The sequence below is a fragment of the Natrix helvetica genome (assembly GCF_964273705.1).
Source record: "Natrix helvetica genome assembly, chromosome: 2".
Classification (NCBI taxonomy): Eukaryota; Metazoa; Chordata; class Lepidosauria; order Squamata; family Natricidae; genus Natrix; species Natrix helvetica.
In genome coordinates, this window is record NC_138552.1 from 255,322,773 (window position 1) to 255,348,468 (window position 25,696).

Genomic DNA, 25,696 nt, shown 5'->3' on the forward strand with positions numbered 1-25,696 from the left:
AAGGTGGGGCCATGACAGAGAATCACTGCAGTTGTTAAGTTGTTAAATGAATCAGGCTCCCCCATTGACTTTGCTTGTCAGTAGGTTGCAAAAGGTGACCGCATGATCCCAGGACACTGCAACTGTCATAAATATGAATGAGTTGCCAAGCATCCACATTTTGATCATGTGACCATGGAGATGCTGCAATGGTAGTGTGAAAAACAGTCATGTCACTTTTTCCAGTGGATATAACATCAAACAGTCACTAAATAAATGGTTGTAAATCAAGGGATACCTGTAGTCGCTTTCACAATCCAGATAAACTGCAGATGAAAAGCCAGGTGAACCACTATGAGCTTCTTAATAGGATAGAAATACAATAAATAAAAATAATAAAGGAGTGAAGCTTTCCTTTATTGCCCTTATAGAATAATCACTAGAAAATTCAGAGAGCACTTAAAAAACAGCTGTGGGTGGCTCAATCAATTGGATATAATGTGAAATAAAGGCACGTTTTATTGCATAGATCTGTGCAATATCACCAAATAACCAATCCAGACCCATCAGAATTGCATGAACTGAGGAAGATATCTGAAGAATCGATACAGTTATAGTCATTAAGCATGAATAAAACATAGGGTTGCACTTTTCTCTAATAGCACTGAAAGGAGGCATTTTTCATTTTCTTTAAGGCCAGCCATTTTGGGTTCATAATAAAATTTGTGGTTTAAAAACTGAATTTGATTGAACACCAGCAACAGCTCATATTTGAGCCTACACTGTGGTAATAAGGTTGGCAAAATGTTGTTTCTCTGCCCTTCTTGGGTCTGCTAATAGCAACCCAATGGCTCTGTTTAGAATGATGGAGAGGGTGCTGGGCTGCAAGATCATCTGCAGGGCCACAATGAAGAATAGTCATGTTATCTGTCAGATAAAGTCAATTAGATTCTGGACCAAGTTCAATTCGGACCCCTGAGGAGATGGATATGATCCTCCTGTCTGTTAGTTGGGGCACTTGTTTGTTAGATCTGGAGCCCTAGTGGTTTAAGGCATCCAGGAGTTGACCAAAAGCTGCACTGGTTGCCAGTTAATTCCTGGTGCCATTCAAAATGCTGTTCATTACCACTTTCTGGTCATAAGATTTAGATACCTGAGGCACCATCTATCTCCAATTACTCCTGCCTGGACAGTACACTCTGGCACAATGAATACAATCCAAATGCCTTCCATTTAATTTTGTCATAATATGGGACAGAGGAAGCTTCCTTCACTTAACAATTATGGCAAAAAAGGTTGTAAAATGGGGCAAAACTCACTTAACAAATGTCTCACTTAGCAACAGAAATTTTGGCTTATTTGTGGTTGTATGTTGAGGAGTGCCTTGTACATTGATAATGATTGGTCTGTGAGTCTGTACATGAATGGGGATTTGATCTTGGATCTACACAGTCTTAGTCCAACATAGTAATTTTAGTTTTTAATATTTTTAGCAGTTCTGTAATTATAGAACTGTTCTAGGTTATGTAAGCTAACCAGTCAATTCATCCTAACAGGTTTGTGGTGGAGATAAGCCTTACTTAGCACCTGCAGACTTAGAACAAAAGCACCAAGAACTTAAAGGATTAGCAATCAAACATTTCCGTTCTGTGAAGAAGATGGGAGGTGAGGAGTTCTGTCATCGTTACCAGGACCAGCTTGAAGAAGAGCTTGATGAAATCTATGCAAACTTTGTGAAGCACAATGAAGGCAAAAACCTCTTCTATGCTGCTCGTACACCAGCGACTCTATTTGCTGTCATGTTTGCTATGTATATAATCTCAGGACTGACCGGATTCCTTGGCATGAACTCCATAGCAACCCTGTGTAACCTCGTGATGGGCATAACACTTGTCTCTCTTTGTACATGGGCATATGTTAAATACTCTGGGGAATTCAGAGAAATTGGAACACTCATTGACCAGATGGCGGAAGTACTATGGGAACAGGTTGGTATCCATTTATCTACTCACTTGAAAAAAAAGTTTAATTGTTAGTAGGCAAGCATTGATGTAAAAGCCCATTCAATATGAATGTATGCCAAAGATAGAATACAAACCAAGATAAAGGAATCGTATAAAAATAGCAGTAGAAATCGATTTAGAATGTCATTCTTGGTGTCTTATCATGTACCAAGACTAAGACTACCTGAAGAAGAGAGATTCATGCATGTCAGTATAAAGAATGGAATTTCTGGAGGTGGACATTTGAAAGTCCATAATTGTGAATTCTTATCTAGTTATAGATCATGGTGTACAATGCCCTACTTATCTGGTTGGCAAGACTAGATAGTGCGAGTCTAAGATTAAAGAAAATCATCAAAATGCTGCCCAGGACCTAGGTCTGAAGAGCCAGTGAGGACAGATCACAAAACAGATCATAAGGAAGGGAAAAAGAGATGTGGGCTTTAAACCTTGGGGCTGAGAGAGAAGGAAGTATGGTTGGATTCCTAGATTCTGCAATAGTTGATTTTTGTCTTTATAAAAGCTTCTTTTGCATCTGCAGTAAAGAGTAAAGAGCCCTTTCTTGAATTGTCATTGTCATGCTAATGGATTCATGTTTGTTCTAGAGAAAGAGATTTATTGCTATGTCCAGCATGAAGCTTTGAAGTGAAATGGAAGGAAAAATAATATAGCTATAGAAGGGCCAGGCATCAGGGTAGAAACCGGAAGATTCAATTCCAGTTCAATTCTAACTTTAGAAATTTTGAAATTATTAACCTTTCTGCTTCTGTTCAAGAAATACTTATTATGTATTCATTATAGTCCATCCAAACTGTGTATGTATTTGTATCATGTCTGAAGAATGTTCAGAAAAACACACGAAGTCTATGAAGTCATGATGAATTGAGCAGAATTCTGATCTTTTTATAGTGAAACCAGAGAATCGATTGTGGTCCAGATCAGCCCTGAATTATTTCATTTAACTTTGCATTATTTTTAGAACTTTGTTAACCTGTTTAAGAACCAGCAGCAGAATTGCTGTCTTAACTCTAAATTAACTCTAAATCATCTTGTGTATTTTTCTTTCTTTTCTTTTTTGCTTCAGAGGAGTCCCAAGAAGGTGAGAAAAATCAATGGAGGCTACTCACATGTATCTCTTCTGGTTTCTGCCAATTGCCTTTCTAATAACCTGCTTCATATTTTAGGTGTGTTCCAAAGTCTTTGAAGTTGTTAGACGTCGAATGATTCGCCATGCTCTTGCCTCAGCACAACGGCAGCGACTCTCATCCAACAATAACAGGAAGAAAAATTAGCCAGTATTTTTACCTTTTTCTTTATCTAAAGCATTCACAATTCGTAAGCAGGACTGTGCTGGGGCAATTTACATAAATGCTATAAGCATACCAGGCTGATGCTGCATTATAGGGTATGAAACTACACCTGCTATTCTAGGAGCTATAAAGTTACATGGATTAAGTCAACTACCCAATGGAGGAAACCACTTATTGCTCTGTAAATTATTAACCGTAAGCTGGTAGCAAAACTCATTTTTTCTCTTGCTTTGGTACTGTTGCACTTTGGATACATTTCATACTCCATGATTTTAATTTATGGTTTTTTTTCCATCAGAGATGCTTTTAGTTAATTTATTTTTACACATTTCTTGTACTGCAGGTTATAAAACCTCTTGGGGACAGTTTGATTGAGGATACCATGAGACAATCGGTTACAAACTCTATCAAAGCAGGCCTGACTGAACAGATGTCTCAGCATGCCAGATTAAAGACAAACTGACAGCTCACCTCATCTCATCTGCCTATCCATCCTAGATTTGCTTGTTGTACAACGAGAACTCAATAAACCAAAGTTTACATTTGACTATAAAGCAGTAGTTTAGTCTGCTTGGATTCCTAATTTACTGCCATCATATTGTGGGAAGATAATGGTAGGGATACAGGAGAAGAAACCGAAATGTTTTAAAGAGTTTATCTTTGATTTGCTCCCACAATGTCATGGAAAGGGAAGATCTTAACCATGGTACTAGTGTCCTTTGTACCAGGGTGTGATTTATGGAACTGTATCCACTGTAAAGGGTTTTTCAGGGAAGTATCAAAACCATACAGAAATCTTTTAATAGAATGTATAATCACACAAAGTCCCATTTGACGTTTTAATTTTCAGCATTTATAACCTGAGTCCAGTTGACATAGCAGCAGTAGCAGTCAACTGAGAAGTCATGTTTGAGCCACTTCATTTATCTGCTCTTGCATTACTGCCTTCTCTACCAGTATTACCCAAATGCATGTATATTGTTCTCCACAGCCGCTTCATTTAGAGATAACTATAACATTGTCCTGCTTTTTTTTCAGTTTAGAGACCATGTCTTTACAGGATATGCATATGATGGAAAGAGCTGTTTTTCTCTGCAGTTTTAGCCTACATGTATATACAATATCCATTATTACTGAGGGGGAAAAATCCATCCAAAAATAACAAAATCCGTTTCCTACAGCTACAAAGCAATGAGTTCAGATTGTCTGTACAGTGTGTCTAGTTATTTTTTTAATCACAGGGCATGTATAAAATATAAATATATAAATACAATTTTGTATCAAAAGTTTTGTAGTTTATGGCAAAACCTGGTTCTGTGATAAGCTAAGTACAGTCCCTGTAAAGGAATGTTTGTGGCTCATGTAAATGTGTGAATGCATAAAAACAATTTAGTTTTTTTGATATATTTGTGATATTTACCTGCCTTGAACACTGCAATCTCATCCCATGGGAAATCAGTGGGAATGTTTGTTGTGATTGTCTTCAGTTACATTTTAAAGTTATTTCTTGTAATTTATTTTCTGGTACATTAAAATCAAATGTGTATATATGAAATTAAACTCATGATTTTATTTAAACATGTTAATGTAATTCACTGCATTACCTGCTGTTTAGAAAACTTCTAATTTTCTTCTTTGTTCTTGTCATTAAGACAAGATGACATTCTGATAGCTACCAGCAAGAATTAAGGGGGGTTGGTTGCACCTTCATTTCTTCTACATTTTGTTTTGCTTTCCATCCCCTAAGAAACTGATAGCTTGGGACAATGTTTCTCAACCTTTTTTTTTTTTACCACGGACACCTTTTAAATACCTTTTGTGGCCATGGACCATGGCCACAGACAACCAAGACTCAATTCAAGGTTTAAATCATATTTCTTCAAGCCTTTGTAGACCCCGTGACATCACGGCCCACTAGGGATCTGTGGACCACAGGTTGAGAACCACTGTCTGGGAGGTTAGTAAGGGGAAGTGTTAGTTTTTATACATTAGATGTCTCCTTTAAAGACTGTTTCTTCCTTCCAAATTTCTCAAGTTTAAATTTGAGTATGTCATTTTCCTCATGTTTTAATTCAGTCTAATTAGGTACTTTCTATCCTTTCTATCAGGTTCTGGTTGGCACACACACACACAAACAATAACTGCAGTACTCCAAAAAGCCACAGTACCCATATAGATAAAACTACAAATACAGATAAAATGACTGAAGACACTCATGCCTGGAAGTTGAGTCTCGGCAACTGGACTTTTCTTTTTTGTTTGAAACATTTCGTTGCTTATCCAAGTAGCTACTTCAGTCTGATCCAACTTCCAGACAAGTCTACCTGGATGACTGAGAATCTTCAATGTGATGGCACACATACACCCCATGTGGAGGCTACAACATATGAAGAAAGATTGTAGGAATTGAGTATGTCTAGTCTAGTGAAAAGGATTGGGGTGACATGATAGTAAGTGTTCCAACATCTGAGGGGTTGCCACAAAGAAGAGGTCAATCTATCCTCCAAAGCAGGACAAGAAGCAATAGATGAAACTAATCAAGGAAAGAACCAACATAAAACTAAGAAATCTCCTGACAGAACAATCAAATTAGTGGAATGACTCATCTTCAGAAGTTGTTTGTGCTCCATCACTGGAGGCTTTTAAGAAGAGACTGGACAGCCACTTGTCTGAAATGGTATAGGGTCTCCTGTTTCAACAGAACATTGGACTAGAAGAACTCCAAGATCCCTTCCAACACTTTTATTCAATACAAATACAGGGCACCGTCTCCAACCACTTACAAGGTTTCTAGTTAGTATGCTTTCCACAGCCTTGGAGTCACAACTGCTGAAATACCTGATAATCTGGGAGTCAGGTTTCCAAAATGGCATGCAAAGATCCATTTCAGATAGGTTTTGATTACACATGCTAACTCTACATGTTCAAAGACTGAGCCATCTACTGTATACCTTTCAGTCCTTATAACGGTTCTCTTTTCTCCCAGTAACAGTAAGGATCTTGAAAAACCTCGGTTCAATATGATGCAAAATTCACATACATGTTTCAGCTCACTATCATGAATCAAGGAGAAAAGGTAACAAAACCTTTATTCCAATACAGGTATCTGAATCCAGTTGGTAAAGTTGAATAAATAGATGTGCTGCCTTAAAAAGTTGTTAAGAGAGCTAAATGAGGTATGTTTGTTTATTCCCTTTTACTATCAACATCACTGAATATTATCTAGTGTCCTATTACATACCCCAAAGGTTGGACACTTGTGCTTTGTCACAGTGTATTCTGTCCAAAGTGGGGATGGGGAATATTTTGGTTCATTGCTACCATAGAGAACAAAGGATCGCTTTTGTTGAAAGAAATGGGGGGGGGGGGGGATTCCTGCTTGCTTCTAGAATAGGGCTAAATACAATCACTTGTTGCCATTAAAAATAATAATAACATTTTATTTTTCTATTGTAACATATGTTGCTTTTCTGTAAGGAGGGTAATAATGACTTTGGCCATGTAAGAGGAGTATATCCATGCATAGGTACAGTCCTCAGGACTCCAAATTGTCCACCATGTATTAAATAAATGCATATCCCTGCTCAGGATTAATTTGAAAAGTTCCATCAGAAATTTTGACAGTTTGGCAGCTATGGTTAAATGTGCCCTCAAGTTGTTTTCTTTACTGATTTTTCTGGTCATATAAAAATATTTTGTCTCTTAACAATTTCTTCAAATTAAGACTGTTTTGGGATCAAATATTCTTCTGAACCTTGACTGGCAATATAGAAAGATAATTTACCAAGTAATAAGTAAATAACAAACATTTGCTAAATAGTTACCCATTATTAGTAATCTGTTTTGTTTTCTATATTTAAAATGAAAAATCTGAAAACTATTTAAAAATATTTACAGTGGTTTATTTTGTACCGTATTTCCCTGAAAATAAGACAGGGTCTTATTTTCTTTTGACACCCCCCCCCCCATTTTGCTTGGGCCTTTTTATAGGGGGGAGGGTCCTTATTGGTTTAGGTTTTCCGGGTGGCTGCTCTCTTGCGAGCGGACGCCTGAAGAGTCGGGCACAGCCTCAGGAGCAAACGGCTGTGTTACACCGTCGCAGCAGCGCAACAAAGCCGCCATGAGGTGACCATGTTCATGAGCAGCTGCCCGGCAACCCCCTTTTCTAGCCGGACAGAGCACCACTCACCGACCCAGTAATATCCAAAGGCGCTAAGCCGTGTGGTGCTCTGCTCAGCTGGAAAGAGGTTGCACGAGCACTTGTTCTGCCTCCAGCTTGCGTGCCTTCCAGCCTCACCATGGCCAGCTCTCCCTGCAGGCCTGGGCCAGGGTGCCGCCGCAGCCCTGCTGCCGCCGCCACCATCACCATGCTCAGAGCATAACCAGCTTCCAAACTCCAGAGATCTGCTGCCGAGTCTTCCAGCAGCAGCCACTCTGGGACTATGCTCTATGGTTATGGGCTGGTTGCGGGAAGACTGTGTCCCACCAGTCTTCCAACAGCCAGCCCACAACCATAGAGTGTAATCCCAGAGCGGCCGCTGCCAGAAGACTCGGCAGTGGATTTCCGGAGTCTGGAAGCCGGTTATGCTTGGAGCATGGCAGCGGGGCTATAGAGGCTGCGGCAGGGGCGGCGCTGTGGCCCAGCTCTACAAGGAGAGCTGGGCATGGTGAGTCTGGGAGGCACGCGAGCTGGAGGCAAAACAATTGCTCGCACAACCTCTTTCCAGCCGGGCAGAGAGCCATGCGGCTTAGCACCTTTGGCATATTACTGGGTCGTTGAGTGGCGCTCTGCCCGGCTGGAAAGGGGCGTTGCCGGGCGGCTGCTCATGAGAGCAGCTGCACAGCAACCCCCCCCGCTCCAGCTGGACACAGCACCACCCACCAACCTAATGGTATCCCAAAGGCGTCAAGCAATGTGAGCGCCTTTGACCCCCGCTCCCCCCGGCTCCTGCGGCTTTGTGCCTTCGGGATATCAGTAGGTTGGTGGGTGGCGCTCTGCCTGGCTGGGGGGGGGGTTGTCCAGGGGGCTTATTATTGGGGGAGGGAGTATATTTTTGCCCACAGGAAAAATATGTGATGGTCTTATTATCAGGAATGTTGTAATTTCGGGGAAGTACGATATTAAACCCATTTTCAATCAAACTGCTGCTATAAATATTTTTGAGGCTATATTCTAATTCATATGGTAAAGAACTGATACATAAACTCCCATTTCATTTTTACTGTTTAAGGCTCTTAAAAATTAACATTTTAAAAAATAAATCTTCACTTTGCTAATTAGAGAGACAGAAGAAGAAAAAGTGATTAGTTTTAACAAAATTTAGTGAATGGACAATTTATACGAAAACATAATTGTTTAATCAGGAAAAAAAGCAGAAAACAGGATGACAATGAACTTATTTACAGAAATGCCTCTTTACAATTTTCATCAATTACAATTCCTAGGTTTCTGCAATTACACAAAGTAAATAAAAACCACAAAGCGCTTTGCACTGCTTCCAATATTACTTTTTGCCAATTCTGATTTAGCAGATGCCTAACCATTTTGAAGTTACACTATTATGGTTTTCCAACAGCATCAGTAACAAGAAGAGTTCCAAGCAGTTCTTGGATGTGGTTATAATAATGTATCACAGCTAAGAGGACCTTCTCTCTTCTGTCAAGTTTCTTCAAATAAGATCAGCAACTAGATTAAAGAAAAACAGACAGTGGTGTGAAAATAATGAAAAGGTGGCAAGTCTTATGCAAACCCTCACAAAACTGAACTTGCTTGTTTTTTCTTGGAAGGCATTTTGCTTTTCATCTAAGTTTTTTTCAGCTCTGATTGGATGGTGGGGAATGGAAGGACTCCTTCTATTCCCCACCATCCAGTCAAGAGTTGAAGAAGCTTCTTGGATGAAAAGCAAAATGTCTTCTAAACCCCCCCCCAAGAAAGTCCAATTGCCTCTTCAAAAAGCATCTAGGTCAGAGCCAAGAGGAAGAATTCCTTTGAGTAGAAGAAATTTGGCCTTGCTTTATTCTCCTGAGCTGGCGGGAAAATTAGTTGTTTGTAATTTACGTTGATGGGGGGGTGTTGTGTTTATTTCTAATTTGGTGCCTAACATTGCTGATGCACTAAAAGCACAGCTGCTGTGGTTCAAAGGAACACCTAAAAAGCGAATAAGAGAGCCAAAAAGGCAGCATTTAATCCCTTTAAATGTATCTTGTTCTGCATGTAACATTTTTTTCACCAAAGAACTGATCATTGTAATATCTATAAAATCTTGTGGTTTTAGACAACACTGAGGAAAAAGGTTTGATATGATTTTTGTGCTTTCTACATATTATAGTTTTGTTAATTTTTCCAATACTTTTGAAAAACAAATGAAAAATGGCAATGCGGGAGGCAAAAAAAAAATCTTAATTTTTCTAATATCCTATGGCAGGGGTGTCCAAACTTGGGAACTTTAAGACTTGTGGACTTCAACTCCCAGAATTCCCCAGCCAGCATGGCTGGCTGGGGAATTCTGGGAGTTGAAGTCCACAAGTCTTAAAGTTCCCAAGTTTGGACACCCCCGTCCTATGGTAACCATCTTTTACAAGAAATTAAGACACTCACCGTTCATTGGCATTTCATCAATCTGGGTAGAATAGTATTGCTCAATGTCTCGCAGGATACGAATATCATCATTCTTTACAAAGTTGATTGCAACACCTTTGCGGCCATAGCGGCCTGATCTACCAATCCTGTTGGGAGATTACGAACCAATTATCATACGTGAAGCCAAAGCAGCTCACATTCAGTGCAATTCTTCCGTGACCTTTACTGCCCTTGGCAGAACCAACTACAGCAAAGAACTTTTGTGTCAAAGCCTGGCCTACTGCTGACTGTATATACTTAAAAGGCAGAAGCATCTTTCATGTTAACTGACAGGATTGGCGAAAAAGTGGCATCCCCCCCCCCCCCAATCATTTTCATTTCAGATAATTTTATTATTCAAACATTTAACATTTTATGAATACATTTTAGAAAAACTTATTTTTAAAAAAACTAAGAATTTTTCCCCTTGAAATATACAGGTATGCCTACCTGTGTATATACAATTCTCTGTTGTTGGGCAAATCATAGTTAATGATCAGGGACACCTGAGGAACATCCAGACCCCTTGCCCAAACATCTGTAGAAATTAGAACTCGGCTGTAAAAAGAAAAAGCAACAAATTTATCTACTCACAAAGGTGACACTACAGGTTGCACAATATCTATTAATACCAGAGGAGGCACTTGCTGAATAAATACCAAGATACCAGACTCATCTCAAACACAAAAAACAGTAAATACTATGAAAACTGACCCAGAAGATTAGCTGTCATTCTAAAATACTCTGATGCTCAAGCTAGAGAAATTCAAAAATAGATGTACACAACAATTTCATGTCACTCTAAGCAACCATCCAGAAAAAGCTAATTGATGGGTTTTGAATTGTATTTTGGGAGAATATCGGGAAATAAAAGTACTCTTACCTTGCCCCAGATCTGAACTCTTTCATGATTGACTCTCTTTCCTTCTGAGGCATGTCACCATGCATTGATGAAACAGTGAAGTTGGCTTCTCTCATTTTCTCAGTCAGCCAATCAACCTGACCCGGGGATTAGCCACAATTAGTTTTATATTGACATGGAATAACCTAGAAAAAGTTAACTTTATAATGCACCCTGCATCTAATTCTACCCATTTGTTAACTTGAACAGAAATTATGCAATGTTCTCTTGGAACTTATACTAATACTTGGCTGACATACCTTCCTCTTGGTATTACAGAAGATGACTGCTTGTGTAATAGTGAGTGTATCATACAAATCGCATAATGTGTCAAACTTCCATTCTTCTCTCTCTACTGCCACAAAGAACTGTTTGATTCCTTCAAGAGTCAATTCATCACTGAGAAAATGGAAAAAATATATCCAAATTAATCTTGTTTATGTAAAGCATTTTTATTTTACTCTTCAGTCAAAATGACATCTAGAACCGTTTACAAGAATGAATAACAAGATAAGAAATCACTGGGCTACTGGCTGAACCTAGTATCTCTTATTTCCATTCTATTTTTTTCTCTCTCTCATCTATACTTTTATATATTGGTTACCGGATTGTGATAGTTGTAAGGAACACCTTAATGGATCTATTAGACATTAAATTTAGGATACAAAAACTTTCACAACTGAGTAGATATTTTTGCAATATTTTAAATCAGAGAAAAGAATTTGAGAAGGCAGGCAATGTAGTTTTAAACATTGAACTGTTGCTCTGGGAATAAAAAAAATAAGAACTCTGATACCCTATGGCAGCGATGGCAAACCTTTTTTGGCTCGCGCGCCATAAGGGGGGTCGTACGCGAGCATGCCGCACCCATAATGCAACACGCATACCCCCCCAGTGCACATGTGCGCATGAAAGGTGCTCTCCCCCATTTTTTGCATGCTTTTTTCGCCCTCCCCAGGCTCAAGACTTTATAGGAGCCTGGGGAGGGCAAAAACAGCCTCCCCTGCCCTTCCCGGAGGCCCTCTGGAGGCTTCAGGGACCTTCAGGAAGCTCCCTGAAGCCTTTGGAGGGCAAAAAACGACCCTACGAGCAAACTGAAAGCTGCTATATCATGCATGTCCTTCAGACACCACAATGGAAATAATCACATCCATGGGTACTGAAAGCAATGTTCAAAATTTGATCAATTTCAATGGGTCTTAACTAAATTTAATCAGTTGTGTAAGTTGACAACATAGAAAACTCTGATTAGTTAAATACATTCTCCATATTGCTGGCACAGAAATGAAAGGAGGGGAGTGATAAACGTGGGGCAGAAATATCTGGTAATATTATATCTGGAATTTTCATTTAGGATGTATACCTGTAATACTGGGGCAACTTCTCTGATTTTTAAATTTCCTTCCCCAAAAGGCAGAGATGGAACATAATTTTGGAATCAACATGTTTTTTCCAAGTTTGCCTTTATTATTACAATGTCAAGTTTTCAAAATCTTGACCTCAAAAAGCTCCCAAATGGGGCTTGTTCAGGATTAAGCTATATGATCTAAATTGGTAACCCAGATCCCTAACCTGGCTCACTGTTACATTAAACAACTGGCAGATATGACTTATTTCTTTCTTATTAGCAATACAAAGAAAGAAGATCAATGTTAAAGAAGAACATTTAAGTATTAAGTCACAGATCATAAAAGAAACAGAGAAATGTGTTCAGACATTTGTTCTTTGTTCTAGTTCAGATTTGAAGTATTATCAAATTTGAAACTTGACATAGAAGGAATCCCCAATCAAAGCTGGAACATAATGTTAAAAATTACTAACCGTTTCACCAGAATACGAATAGGATCAGTCATAAATTTGTTGGTCATCTCCAAGATCTCATGTGGCAAAGTGGCACTGATGAGAACTACTTGTGTGGCCGGAGGAAGATATCTATACACATCATAAATCTGTTCTTTAAAACCTGTATAAGCCAAATAACATAAGAAATGATAAAATAAAATCTGGAAGCCTTTTTATATTTTGCTTTTATGAAAATATGCATTACAAAAATTGCTCTAAGTAGTCCATGCCCAAGAACTATGCTTGTAGCATAACATAGGCTGGTACTCACTAGAGGCACCTGACGTTCAATTATGTTAGCATTTGGCAATTGATAGGATATTATTTACTTGTGATAAAAAGCTACCGAAACTGGACTGCATGTTTAACTTTGTCTACTACAAAGACTAAGCAACAAAACTGTGTATCTTTTAAGGTTTTATTTTCATGTTTTATTTTTTGTAAGAGGGCTTGGAACATTTGGGATTTAAATATTCTTTACCTTTATTGAGCATCTCATCAGCTTCATCCAAAACCAACATTTTGATAGCACGAGTTCTTAAACTTCTGCGACGAATCATATCTGGAAGATTTCAAATTTCTATCAACAGTCACCGAAGGTATTAAAAACAATTCCTTGTCCCACAGATGAATATTCATTAGTCCTCTGAACCAATGTTCCCTCTAAGCTGCACGCCTGTGCGGCCGTGCACATAACAAGAAAATGCTGTGCAGAAGTTTCAAACTGCAGCGCAGTGTTTTTTAATGTCTTAAAATATGACTGAAAATATCCCCCCTCCCTCCCTTCTCTCTCTCTCTCTCTCTCTGCACCAAACTCTCTCTTCCATCTGTGATTGGTGAAATCAAGAAAGACTCTGCCCGGAGACAGATGACGCTGCAGAAGGGAGAATTCCCATTGGTCCTATGAGGCTTCATTGGTTCCTGGGAAAACATGATTCGCTGGTTGTAGCCTGCTTTTCTCTGCACATCCGGGGTTTCTCAGGCATTGCATCGTATGAAGCTCCATTCTGGACTGGGCAGTCTTTCTGCGATCCCTTCACTTTTGGGAGAGAGGGAACCAGCATGGAATTGGACTGTCTGAGCCAAAGAGGTCCACGGGATTTTGAGACTTGATTTTTGAGCAGTACCAATCCTTTCCACTCTTTCCTTTCCCTTTCTGTCCTTCTTCTATCTTCCTTTCCTTTTCCTTTCTCTTTTCCTTTCCTTTTTTCCTTTCCTTCTTTTCCATTTCCTTTCCTTCTTTTCCATTTCCTTTCTTTCTCCTTTCCTTTCCTTTTTCCTTTCTATCTTTTCCATTTCCTTTCCTTTTCCTTACTTCTTTTCCATTTCCTTTCTCTTTTCGTTTCTTCTTTCCCATTTCCTATCCTTTTTCCTTTCCTTCTTTCCCATTTCCTATCCTTTCCCTCCCCCTCCCTTTCCTTCCTTCCTTCCTTCCTTCCTTGGGGTCTGAGGGAGAGGGAGGGGACCCTTTTCCTCCTTGCCCTCCTCCCCAACATCTGCTCTGATGGCAATTGTGGCTAAAAAAAAAATCAGGTGCTCAGGCATGAATATGTGCTGCTCAAACACTATACTTTTCCGCACACACTGAAAAAAAATTAGAGGGAACATTGCTTTGAACCATCAATCCAAAATGGTATCATTTTGGAATATTTCCTGAAAAGCTTCTGGCATATTATCATGCAAATGACTATGTGTTTCTGAAGTAAAGTTGGAAGAATCAGCAGCACGAAGGCTAGTTGGGAGGAAAATTCAAAAGCAAGCAGCAACAAAGAAAAAGACGGTGCCTGCATCCTATGTGAACTGGGAACTAAAGCCAGATATGGCAGTTATCTTTCCAAATTGTTCCCAAATATAAAGGTCAAGGGAATAAAGAAATAAAACAATTTTGATTCAAATCCAGAGTATAAGGCAACTGAAAACTATCATGAATCCAAACAGAATTTAGGTAAAGTATTAACTATGGACATGGTATTATACATAATTATATATTCACCAAATACACGACCAGGTGTGCCAGCAACAACATGTTGTCCATAATCCAGCTTCCTGATATCTTCACCAACATTGGTCCCACCAATACACGCATGACATTGGACATTCATGTAATCACCAAGAGCAAGCAGCCCCTGTAAAAATGAGTCCATACATTACTTAATAGGAGTTAAGAGTTCTAACACCTCCTGAAATGTAATTGAGGCAATAGTCTTCATAAGAATGACACCCAGAACAGCTTACAAACAGAATGAATAGGCAAATCCTTATATGTGAATCCATTCTCCCCAGTGCCGATATTAAACATATTGTGCAAGGTAGTCACAATGTGTGTTCTCTGGTTCCCTAGACGACCTACACAAGACCAACCCCAGAGGTGATCGCCTGGATAACTGAATTGGACATCCAGTTAGGAGGACCACTGCTGTTCCCCTATAGAAGTTTTGCACATAATTATGGGGAGTGTGTGTATAGGTTTACCTATCTTCTGTCATGTTCTCATCATATTCTAAATAAATAATAATTCTCCCCTTCTAACCTAGTGTTTGATTCATATCTATTATTACAATTGTGGCTGGGTTCCTTTTTAATATGATAAACTGCCATAATGAATTGCCATTATTGTATTTATATCTTGTGTTTCTTTCACCAAGGAACTGAAGATAAATTCTGCTAAGCCCTGCTGAGATCAAGCTATCCAGGTATCCTGAGAGTTACTCAATACCTTAGTAGAGGCAGTTCAAGGCTACAGGAATCTGGGCAAAGAATCTTGTTGATGGAATGTTAAGTGTTTATCTGGCTTTGTTAGATGCAGCACATAGTGCTGCTTACCACAATGCCAACCTGGCCACTGTATGTGGGAACGACCTCAAGGAACAGTATACTGAGCCTATAGGCATTCAGAATTTATATTGCTACAGCACACTATCACTGTGCTAAATATTAATTTTAAAGGCATTTGCATACTATATCACTTGTTAGAGTGACTGGGTCAACACAGACTCCACAATCTAACCACCTCAGCCAACCACAAACTTTAAGACTTCAATCAAAAGCACACTGAAGATGTCTCCTTGAATGGGAACAAAATGTTTGCTATCAAATCACCAAGCTCAAACCAAGAACATACCATATTTTTGGACTATAAGACGCATATTAGCTTTAGAGGAGGAAAACAAAACAAAACAAATCTGCCTGTTTGCTGCAGCCTGTTTGCCGCCGCTGCCACTGCGGCCCGTTCGCTGGCTAACAGATGGCGACAGCAATCCCTGCCATCTAGAACAGCTGATTGGCACCGCACCAATCCCCCTCCCCTCCGCCACAATATTCACTCTATAAGACAAACAGACATTTCCACCCACTTTGGGGGGGGGGGGTGCGCCTTATAGTCCGAAAAATACGATAATTACCAACCTGAGCTACTAATATTCAAAGACATTTCAAATACTTCCATCTAATAGTACACCCTGATTCTAAATAGTCATTAGGCACTATTTAGTTGCAACTTGGAACAAAGAAAGAATTGGCCTGGGGCTTAACTGATGTAATATTCTTTTGCAAATATTATAATCTAATATTCATTTACCTTCTGAATTTGTACTGCCAACTCTCTGGTAGGTGCCAAAATTAATGCCTGGGTTTCACGAACCTAATTGAAAGAATGAAATATAGTTATATGATATTCAATACTGCAATCATTTCCAAATATGCATTTTAAAACTCAACTGCTCCTATTCAAAGGAAATGTAAGTATGATCCTCGAATATAGGTCATTGCTCCATAAGATAATTTAATGTTTTCCACTCAAAATAATATATGCATCTTCATAAAACAAACATATTCCAAAAGTTACCTGGATATCCAGACATTGTAGTACAGAAATGGAAAATGTTGCTGTTTTGCCTGTTCCAGACTGTGATCTAGAAAGAAACAACTGAATAACTAAATTTGATTAAATAGACAAAAAATGGTTTACTACATGAAATAAGATTAGCTTTGCATGGATCTATTTAGAGAGATTCATAACACCTTATATTTGTAGTGAAGCCATATTTTCTAATGCTGATTAACAGTTAATGATAGGATGCCCTGGTATTTGTAGATATTTGCAAGTAAAATCTAATTGATCTAGGTTTACCCATTTATTAACAAGAAGTAAGTTTGCTATGACTTATTTTCTATATAAATGAGTAACAAACGTTTTCTCATGTCATAAACGGATACCAATGAAAACTAAAATTCTTTTGTCTATGACAACTGATACCCACGTGCACACACAGGTGAAAATTGTCCAGATCATTTAGATTCCATTAAAAACATTTATAGAGTCCTGATCACAATGAAATCACTGTAGCTCTTGAAATACAAGCCTAGGACTGAATCTAATCAACTTGATATTCAGCAAGATAAAAATAAGTTTATTCTAATATAAGTTTAATAAATCAAAACACTTTACATAGAATGTGAATTATGTTAATTATCTGTCAGGTCTAACCTCTCATGATAGTTACACAAGCACACTTTCTAAGCTTATAAGTGGTTTATGTTGGATGCATCTCTTTAAATTAATAGCTATATGACACAGCCAAATTTACTGAATATTTCTATATAATTTAACTCCAGTATCTAGAGTTGCATAAAACCTAAAATTAAAATAGTACCACAAAACAGTATGTTCTTCCTATAAAATCACTTAAGGAGCATACCTTGTAGACAATATTAGATGGAAAAAATAAACATATTAACACTATACTGAAATATATTTCTGAAGAAAAACAAACATGTAAAAACCTTTAATACAGAAGTTCTACTCTGACAAGCGGCAAATACATTGAATGAATATTATTCATAACGAATGAAGGAAACTTAATGCTCAACACAACTAGCATTCTCATTTTAGCTCCCTTAACAAAACTGAGAAATTGTTGTCTACTTTTAAACTGGAGAAAAATATAATTAATACAAAATGAAGATGACTTTATCTCTCTAAGGCAGTGGTTCTCAACCTTCCTAATGCCGCGACCCTTTAATACAATTCCTCATGTTGTGGTGACCCCCAACCATAAAATTATTTTTGTTGCTACTTTATAACTGTAATTTTGCTACTGTTATGAATCGTAATGTAAATATCTGATATGCAGGATGTATTTTTATTGTTATAAATTGAACATAATTAAAGCATAGTGATTAATCACAAAAACAATATGCAATTATATATTGTGAAATATTTCTTAATATATCTATATATTAAGAGAATATATATTTCTCTTTCTTTCTCTCTTTCTTTCTTTCTCTCTCTGTCTCTGCTGTCTCTGTCTCTGTGTGGCTCTTTGTCTCTCCCCCCTCCCCCCATCTCTCTCTGTATCTCTCTGTCTCTCTCCTCCCTCCCCCATCTCTGTCACTCTGTGTGTGTGTGTGTGTGTCTGTCTGTCTGTCGGTCTGTCTGTTTGTCTCTCTCTGTTCCTCTCCCTCTCTGTCTGTGTGTCTGTCTCTCCCCTCCCTCTCCCATCTCTGTCACTCTGTGTGTGTGTGTGTCTGTCTGTCTGTCTCTCACTCACACACACAGACACACATACTGTGGTCACCTTTAATCACAGTTAAAAGTACCCGGCAGCAGCGTTTTTCCCTGGGGAAAAGTCTCCGAGGCTTTACGGGGTGTGCGCACACCACACGCCTAGGTTTTCAACGGCATGTAGTCACGGCGAGGCTCTGTGCAGCTGGCGATGACTCCGGAGCCCATCCGGGAAGACGAGGAACGCGAGGGGGACCCGTCCCCCCGCGGATGGACTCCTGACCCCACACATCTTTCACAGCCGTCTCGTTTTCAATTGGGGGGATCCATGCAGAGTATTTCTCCCCAATTGGAAACGAGGGTGCCCCCGCCCCACCTGACTAAGAGGTGGTGGCAGCGCATTGCTGGGCGATGGGCAGGGGGGAGGAGGGTGCGGCGCTGCCGCCCTTGCCTCTGGGGCTGTTCTTGAGGGTCATACTGCCTGGCGCTGCTTCAGGGCACCCCGGGCACCAGCTCCTCCGTGCGCAGCCCGGCTCCCACCACCAGCATCCCATCCAGTGCCCGTCCTCGGCAGCACAGATGGTCTCCGGACCCCACACACCTTTCACAGCTGCCTCGTTTCCAATTGAGGGGATCCATGCAGAGGATTTCTCCTCCTCCCCCAAATTGGAAACAAGGTAGCTATGAAAGACAAGGCAGCACTCTGTCAGAGTGAGAACACTTTTTCGCCATTACGAAGTCTCCGAGGCTGTAATTGTACGGTGTGTGCGTGCACCTATGGTTTCTACGGCATGGAGCCACAGCGACGCTCTGCGCGGCTGGCAATGACTCCGGAGCCCATCCGCAGGGGGTTTCGAGGAACGCAAGGTAGAGTTTAAAGTTTAGAGTTCCGATGGTCTTAGTGACCCCTGTGAAAAGGTCCTTCAACCCCCAAAGGGGTCGCGTTCCACTGGTTGAGAACCGCTGTTCTAAGGGATCACTGACTACTACTTAGAATGTTAAGTATAATAAAATGTACCAATGGATATTGTATATTACCATTAAAAGAAAAAATGCAAACAAATCTGACCGACTGTGAAATTGCAGTTCTATACTTCTGAAAAATAAAGTCCCATGAAATTTAGGACTATTTTTGATTAAATGTGCTTAGAATTATACCTTAAACTTATGTTAGATCTCTGCTTCCAAAGGATTTACCACTGGAATTACTATGAACAAGAACATCAAGAACAATTTATTTTTAACTATCAAAATAATATCACAAAGCATACTCTTCAAACGTTCTTTTTAGAATATAATTCCACTTACTGAGCAATCACGTCTCTTCCTTTAATAATCTGTTTAATCGCTCTCTGCTGGATAGCTGAAGGTTTCTCAAAACCTAGAAAAATATGTTTTTAAATTACAATTTAGATTTTCCCTCCACAAACTATACTATCAAAACTGACTAAAATATAGTAAACAAACCACGAAGAAATGCAATGAAAACTAGAATGAACATACATTGTTTAAAATAAGCAAACAGGCTCTCTATCACTTGTTTCACATAATTTTTAGTAATGTTTTGGGCTGAATCTAATGGCTGGGCTACTTTACTTTAAGATATCATTAGGTAAATAAGGCCAGAATCAAGAGTAACACAGTTCCAAGGCTGCATTCATGTAATCTGTCTGAATAAATTTGTTACTACTCTTGAATAAACCACTTATCTAGTGATCCTACAGGAATGACCAAAGGATCTGATCTACTCCAATTACAGCAGCAGGAACCATCCCTGCTGGTTTTCCTGTCTTTTTGTAGCTGACATTTGTTACCCATGTTGTGTGAGAATTTTTTTTTTAAATCAAAGTATACTGCCTAGAAAGAGCCATTCCTAAACAGCTACTTTAGGTTCAAACTCTGTATTCCCAAGGCCTGGAGGAAGCTAACTTTGGGGGGGGGGGTGTCATACATCAGTGCTTGAAAAAGTAACAATTACCCTATGTGTTACAGACTTATTTGAGAAATAACATAGTGTAGTAAGGTAACGAAAATAACCCAGAGAGCATGAACAGGAACGAATTAATGAATACATAATCAGGGACCAAAGCTAGAGAAAAACACGCACACGTAAACAGGTTTTTTTTGAGGTTACAGAGGTTACACTTGGTCACAAAGGAGATAAGATAATAGGATTAAGAAAAGGATAATGGAGTTGGGAAAACCCCGAAATCTAGCAATGATTACAAGATAACACGAACACCATGACCATCTGCATAAAACAGATCTCTTTGTATAAGCGCCCCGAATAACAGGAAAACATCCTCTTCAGGTTTTATGATAAGATTAACATAAGGGCAAGATACCAGACAAACGAAACCCAAAGACAAGAGAATCAATATGTTTAGCTTAAGAGAAAGAAGGACTAGGGGAGACATGATAGCATTATTCCAATATCTCAGAGGTTGCCACAAAGAAGAGGGAGTCAAACTATTCTCCAAAGCACCTGAGGGTAGAACAAGAAGCAATGGGTGGAAACTAATCAAGGAGAGAAGCAACTTAGAACTGAGGAGAAATTTCCTGACAGTGAGAACAATTAATCAGTGGAACAGCTTGCCTCCAGAAATTGTGAATGCCCCAACACTGGAAGTCTTTAAGAAGATGTTGGATAGCTATTTGTCTGAAACGGTATAGGGTTTCCTGCCTAGGCAGGGGGTTGGACTAGAAGACCTCCAAGGTCCCTTCCAACTCTGCTATTGTATTGTATTGTAATATCAGAACGATCATCCAGAATAAAGGAACTTTTATTCTGATTAAAATTTACACCGTAGCCAGGGGCAAGAAAAACTGTATATAAGGAGAAACCAAATTGTATATGGTGCTGCAGACCCGGGAACGACAGAGCTGCGTCTCATCCTTCCCGTTCCTTTTTTCCTTCAATAAAGCTCATAACTTTCAGGTGGCTGTCTTCACGAAACTTTCTTCTAAGCGTCGGCTGTGACTCCCGGCTGGGAACGAACCAGGAAACCTTTGATCTTCCAACAATAGAAATTGACTGATGTAGATTGATGTAATATAGCAGTAATATAGCAAAACTTCAACCCACTTAGGAATTTACCAAGAATTTGAATGTGTTCGCAAAAGTTAACTACCAATCTCATTATCATCTCACTCACTCCAACAAATGCAGTTCTTTAAAACCGAAGGACAGAATCTGAACCGGAAAACGGCAGTTCCAAACAACTGCAGATTGCTGGGAGATTATTTAGAAATGCCATTAACGGAGGCTTCCATCAAATTATCAACAAATACCAAAGGGAAGCGTCTGATCCTTCCTTGCTCTTTTTCACAGAGACTCTATTTAAGGCCCGTGGGAAAGACTGGGGGCAAAAGAATAAGGGGACCAACAGGGGATGAGGTGGCTGAATGGAGTCACTGAAGCAGTCGGCGTGAGCTTAAATGGACTCCGGGGGATGGTAGAGGACAGGAAGGCCTGGAGGAACATTGTCCATGGGGTCGCGATGGGTCCGACACGACTTCGCAACTAACAACAACATATTTAAGGCCCAGCGATCCTGGAATGAGGGACGAGGAAGGGCTCCAGATGCGGCGGGGGAAGCGGAAAAGCAGCTGAACAGCAGCTCCCGCCCTTTGTCGCTCTTGACCCCCCATTAACCGCTTTCTGAGGCTGTGGGGCCACGCGACTCATCCCGTTTCTCCTCCTCTCAACCCCATCCCTCTAGCGCCTCCCCCCTCACCGTAGGCGTAGATGCCGCGCAGCAGGTCCTCCCGCAGGCCCATCGTGTCGAAAGTGGGGGTGACGTCCACCTCTTCGCTGGTCTCGAATTCCACCTTTGTCATGTCTTCTTCCTTCAGCAGCCGCTTCCGAGCGGAGCCCGTCACACCTCCCGTAGCCCCCGACATCGCTTCGAGCCGACTTCTAGGCCTTCTCCCAGCACGCAAGACCGCCCGGACAGCCGCCTCGACCAAGAACGCTCAACGTGCCGAAAGGCCCGCCCTACGTAATTCCTGCGACACAACTATGAAGCGGCGCATGCGCTTCTACCTCGCTTCCGACGCGGCCCCCGTGACGCACAGACGGACACTGAGCGAAGGGGACGTACGCTCGTTTCCTTAGAGACAAGAATGCGAATAGGTTAGAATAACGAAGACGCTTTCTTCGACCAGGATGTTTAATTCTGTACATTCTGCTTTATTTCATCCCAGAGCGGAAGTGAAAGCCGTCCACTCTACAGTATTGAAAGCAATTGAAAGTGCAACGTGGGTTTAGGGAGCGTATGGTTAAAGAGCAGCGGCTCCAATTACTAATTTTAAAGTTTGTGCCATAATGAATTTGATATATTTGAACGTGCCACAAGAGTCTTCTTTCCTGCACAGTTTTTCTGTTTAAATGAAAGCCTTACTTTATGTCAGGTACTGAGAAAAGTGGCTGTAGAAATACACACAAACAGTTTTTCTTCTACTTGTAAGAAGTGTCAGATCTCTCTCTCTCTCTCTCTGGATAACCTATGGATATCAAAGATTTAAAATTAATTAAAACAATATTTTTAAAACTATGAATTAAAAAGAATATAAAAATTAACATACTGAAATATATATATATATATATATATATATATATATATATATATATATATATATATATATATATATATATATATATATATATATATATAATATTTGTTGTATTTGTGCTGATAAATATATATACATATATCCCAAAATAATGCTTCTGTACAAATTCATTTCTAATTATGCAATTTACATACAAGATGTGCTGATAAATGATAACTAGGAACGCGGATCACATAAATTTATGGCTTTAAAATCCTGCCTTTATTATTTTTATGAATTGCTCAAGGTAGCAAACTATCTTTTTTCTCCTATTTCCCCCACAATTATAACTTTAAGAAGTGAGTTGGGTTGAGAGAGAAAGAGTGACTGGCCCAAAATCACCCAACCATCTTTCACGCCTATAGCAGAACTAAAACTCAGCATCCTGGTTTCTTAATTTGTATCATGCACAGAATCAGAAACTGATCATTGATAGCAACTGAACCACAAACTAGACAACAACTTCTTAGCATAATGTATGTGCTAATCCAGTTACTCTCAGATCACAATTTCTCATCTACATGCTGTCCATGTAAATGTTTGGGGGGCGGGTGGGGGTGTTGGAAGAAATGTCCTTCTGGGTTTGGCTCCAAGTGGGGAAAAAGACACTGGAGACATGGAGGCTGCTTGGAAAGATGGTTTTAATGGTGGACAGGACCACATGGCTTGAGTCCTGAACAGAAAAGGTGATCACATGCTTCAATGTTGGTGGAGAAGAAGAGAAGAGAGTGAAGAAGGGCTTGCAGGGCTTTTTATAACCTGTTCTGCCCCACCTATCTGTTTCCTGTTCCTGTATAAGAAATGTATTCTGATTGGTTGCCAGACTCCCATGGGCCTGTGCAAGGGCAACCTTCTAGGCTGAGTTTTGAATCCAGGTTTGGTTGAGTTCTCAGATGCCATGTGGTCAGTTGAGTAAAAGGCAACATTATCCTGCCTTAATCCCATCACTCTGGAGCTGAAGGGGAGAAGAACTCTTTATTATGTAAAGTGGACTAGCTTGGCCTTCTTAATGGCCCATTGACAAAGTGGGGATGGGCAGGAAGCTGCAGGAATTTACTTTGTGTTTAAAATGTGTTTCTCCCTTTTTTACATCCAGGAAAATATAATATTCTGCCTTTTCAATATTTCCTAGGATATTTCATTTTTTCTGGGAGAGGGCTGGGTGATAACTTCCAACAGGGGGATGACAAAAGTAGCATTGGGTCTATGAAATGCAAGTTTCACCCTTTTAGACAAGTGTTATGAAATATGAAAGGAGCAGAGCTCATTGTTTGATTATGCTGTCCTTTATATACTATCAGATGTGTCTGTTCTGCCCTAGCCCAACATGGTATGTTTGAGATGTGTTGGACTTCAACTTCCATCATTTCACCTCAGCCTGTGCCATGTTCTCAACAAATTCTCATCAAGAGCCAGTTTGGTTTAGTGGTTAAGGCCATGAAAATCTGCTAGAATACCTTGGACCAGTCATTCTCAGCTCAACCCATCTCATAGGATTATTGTTGTGGGGAAAATAGGAGAAAGAAGTTGTGTTAGATATGTTTGCCATCTTGAGTTATTTGTAAAAATAATAAGGGCAGGAAAAAAATTAAATTGGAAGAAATATTAGATGAAATACCATATGGATAGTTTTTGGCCCTGTATTACCAGATTTTTATTAATTATATGTCTAAGGAAGAAAAAGTTATCATTTGCAGATGATATCAAAGCCTATGAATAGTTAATGCTGCAGAAGAAAGGAAAAAGTATAATTTTTGTAGATAAATAAGCTGAAAACAAAGGTATATCCTAAGGTTTGAGAAATCAAATGCACTTTGGATCTCTGGCCTTGGATTGATACTAACAGAATAACAGAGTTGGAAGGGACCTTGGCGATCTTCTAGTTAGTGCAATCCCCTGCTGAAGCTGGAAATACTTGTGACAAACATCTTGGAACAGTAGTTGACATATAAATACAAATATGAATTTAAATTAGCTATGTCATGTGACTATAAAACAAAGCAATCCAATTTTAACCTGTATCAACAGAAGCAGATAGAGGGTAAATGAAGGGGAATAAAGTTCCACTATATTCTGCATTGATCAGAGTCCTCTCATGTAGTGCATTCAGTTCTGGCACTATATCTTAAGAAGCTTTCAAAAAAATTGGAACAAGTTCAGAAAAGGGCAGTGAGGATGAACATAGAATCTGCAATGGAATTTAGGAACTCCATGTATTGGCCTTGCGAAGAGGAAGCTGAGAAGGGTCATGTAACACTTTTCATGTGCATAGGAGGTTACAAAGAAGGTAAAGACCTATCATTCCAGTTGGCTTTAAGTTACAAGTATTTTCATTTTACATTAACAAGTTAGAGCCTCCTTTCCCATCTTGGTGGGCTTCAAATGAGTTGGGCTATTTACAACTGATCCTATTATCCCCAACAACCATGGTAGTTTGAGTCCATGACGGCTGAAGAATACTAGCTAAGTAAAAACTGACTTGCCAGAAGGAAAGAATCTGTGAAGGCAACAGTCGCACAAATCCAATATGGAACAAGTCATATGGAATACGGAATATTTTCCTTCTACTAAACGGTATTTCGGATTTTCCTCCCTCCACACGAAAATACTAACTGCGAGTATGTTACCTGGCATCATCCTCGTTTCTGCAGCCGAAGCCATCCCAGTTCTCGCCATCCGAAGCAGCAGAGACTTTAAGACTCGTTTGGAGCCCAGTTCTCCCCCTCCCGGTAACGTGCAGCAGTTGCCAAGAGGTACCCGCTTGAGAGGGGGGCGAGAAAGCTGCGTCTGGCTAGGCTAGGGGTCCCCAAACTTGGCAACTTTAAGACTTGTGGACTTCAACTTCCAGAATTCTCCAGGCAGCATAGCCAGCATAGCTATATAGCATATCTGGCTGGAGAATTCTGGGAGTTGCAGTCCACAAGT

General features: G+C 39.7%; 2 protein-coding genes across 3 annotated transcripts in view; one reads left to right on the forward strand and one right to left on the reverse strand.

The window, feature by feature from the left end:
- ATL2 (atlastin GTPase 2) overlaps window positions 1-4,870 on the forward strand; it is a 54,463-nt gene extending 49,593 nt beyond the window's left edge. Inside the window, exons 12-15 of one of the 2 annotated variants that reach the window (XM_081945922.1) lie at window positions 1,536-1,967; window positions 3,067-3,081; window positions 3,167-3,487; window positions 3,636-4,870. In XM_081945922.1, the coding sequence (XP_081802048.1) occupies window positions 1,536-1,967; window positions 3,067-3,081; window positions 3,167-3,274 (555 nt within the window). In that variant the 3' untranslated portion in view covers window positions 3,275-3,487; window positions 3,636-4,870. The remainder of the gene's footprint in view (window positions 1-1,535; window positions 1,968-3,066; window positions 3,082-3,166; window positions 3,488-3,635) is intronic. The other variant, XM_081945923.1, reaches the window with a different exon arrangement.
- A 3,757-nt stretch (window positions 4,871-8,627) lies between these two features.
- EIF4A3 (eukaryotic translation initiation factor 4A3) lies at window positions 8,628-25,538 on the reverse strand. The gene is made up of 13 exons (XM_081941395.1): window positions 25,399-25,538; window positions 21,895-22,663; window positions 19,466-19,538; window positions 16,499-16,565; window positions 16,232-16,294; window positions 14,648-14,780; window positions 13,136-13,216; window positions 12,634-12,775; window positions 11,073-11,211; window positions 10,795-10,910; window positions 10,362-10,469; window positions 9,891-10,018; window positions 8,628-8,978 (listed from the first exon to the last, which is right to left on the reverse strand). The coding sequence occupies exons 2-13, from the start codon at window positions 22,058-22,060 to the stop codon at window positions 8,962-8,964; spliced, it is 1,233 nt and encodes a 410-aa protein (XP_081797521.1). The 5' UTR covers window positions 22,061-22,663; window positions 25,399-25,538; the 3' UTR covers window positions 8,628-8,961.
- Between the last annotated feature and the right edge of the window lie 158 nt (window positions 25,539-25,696).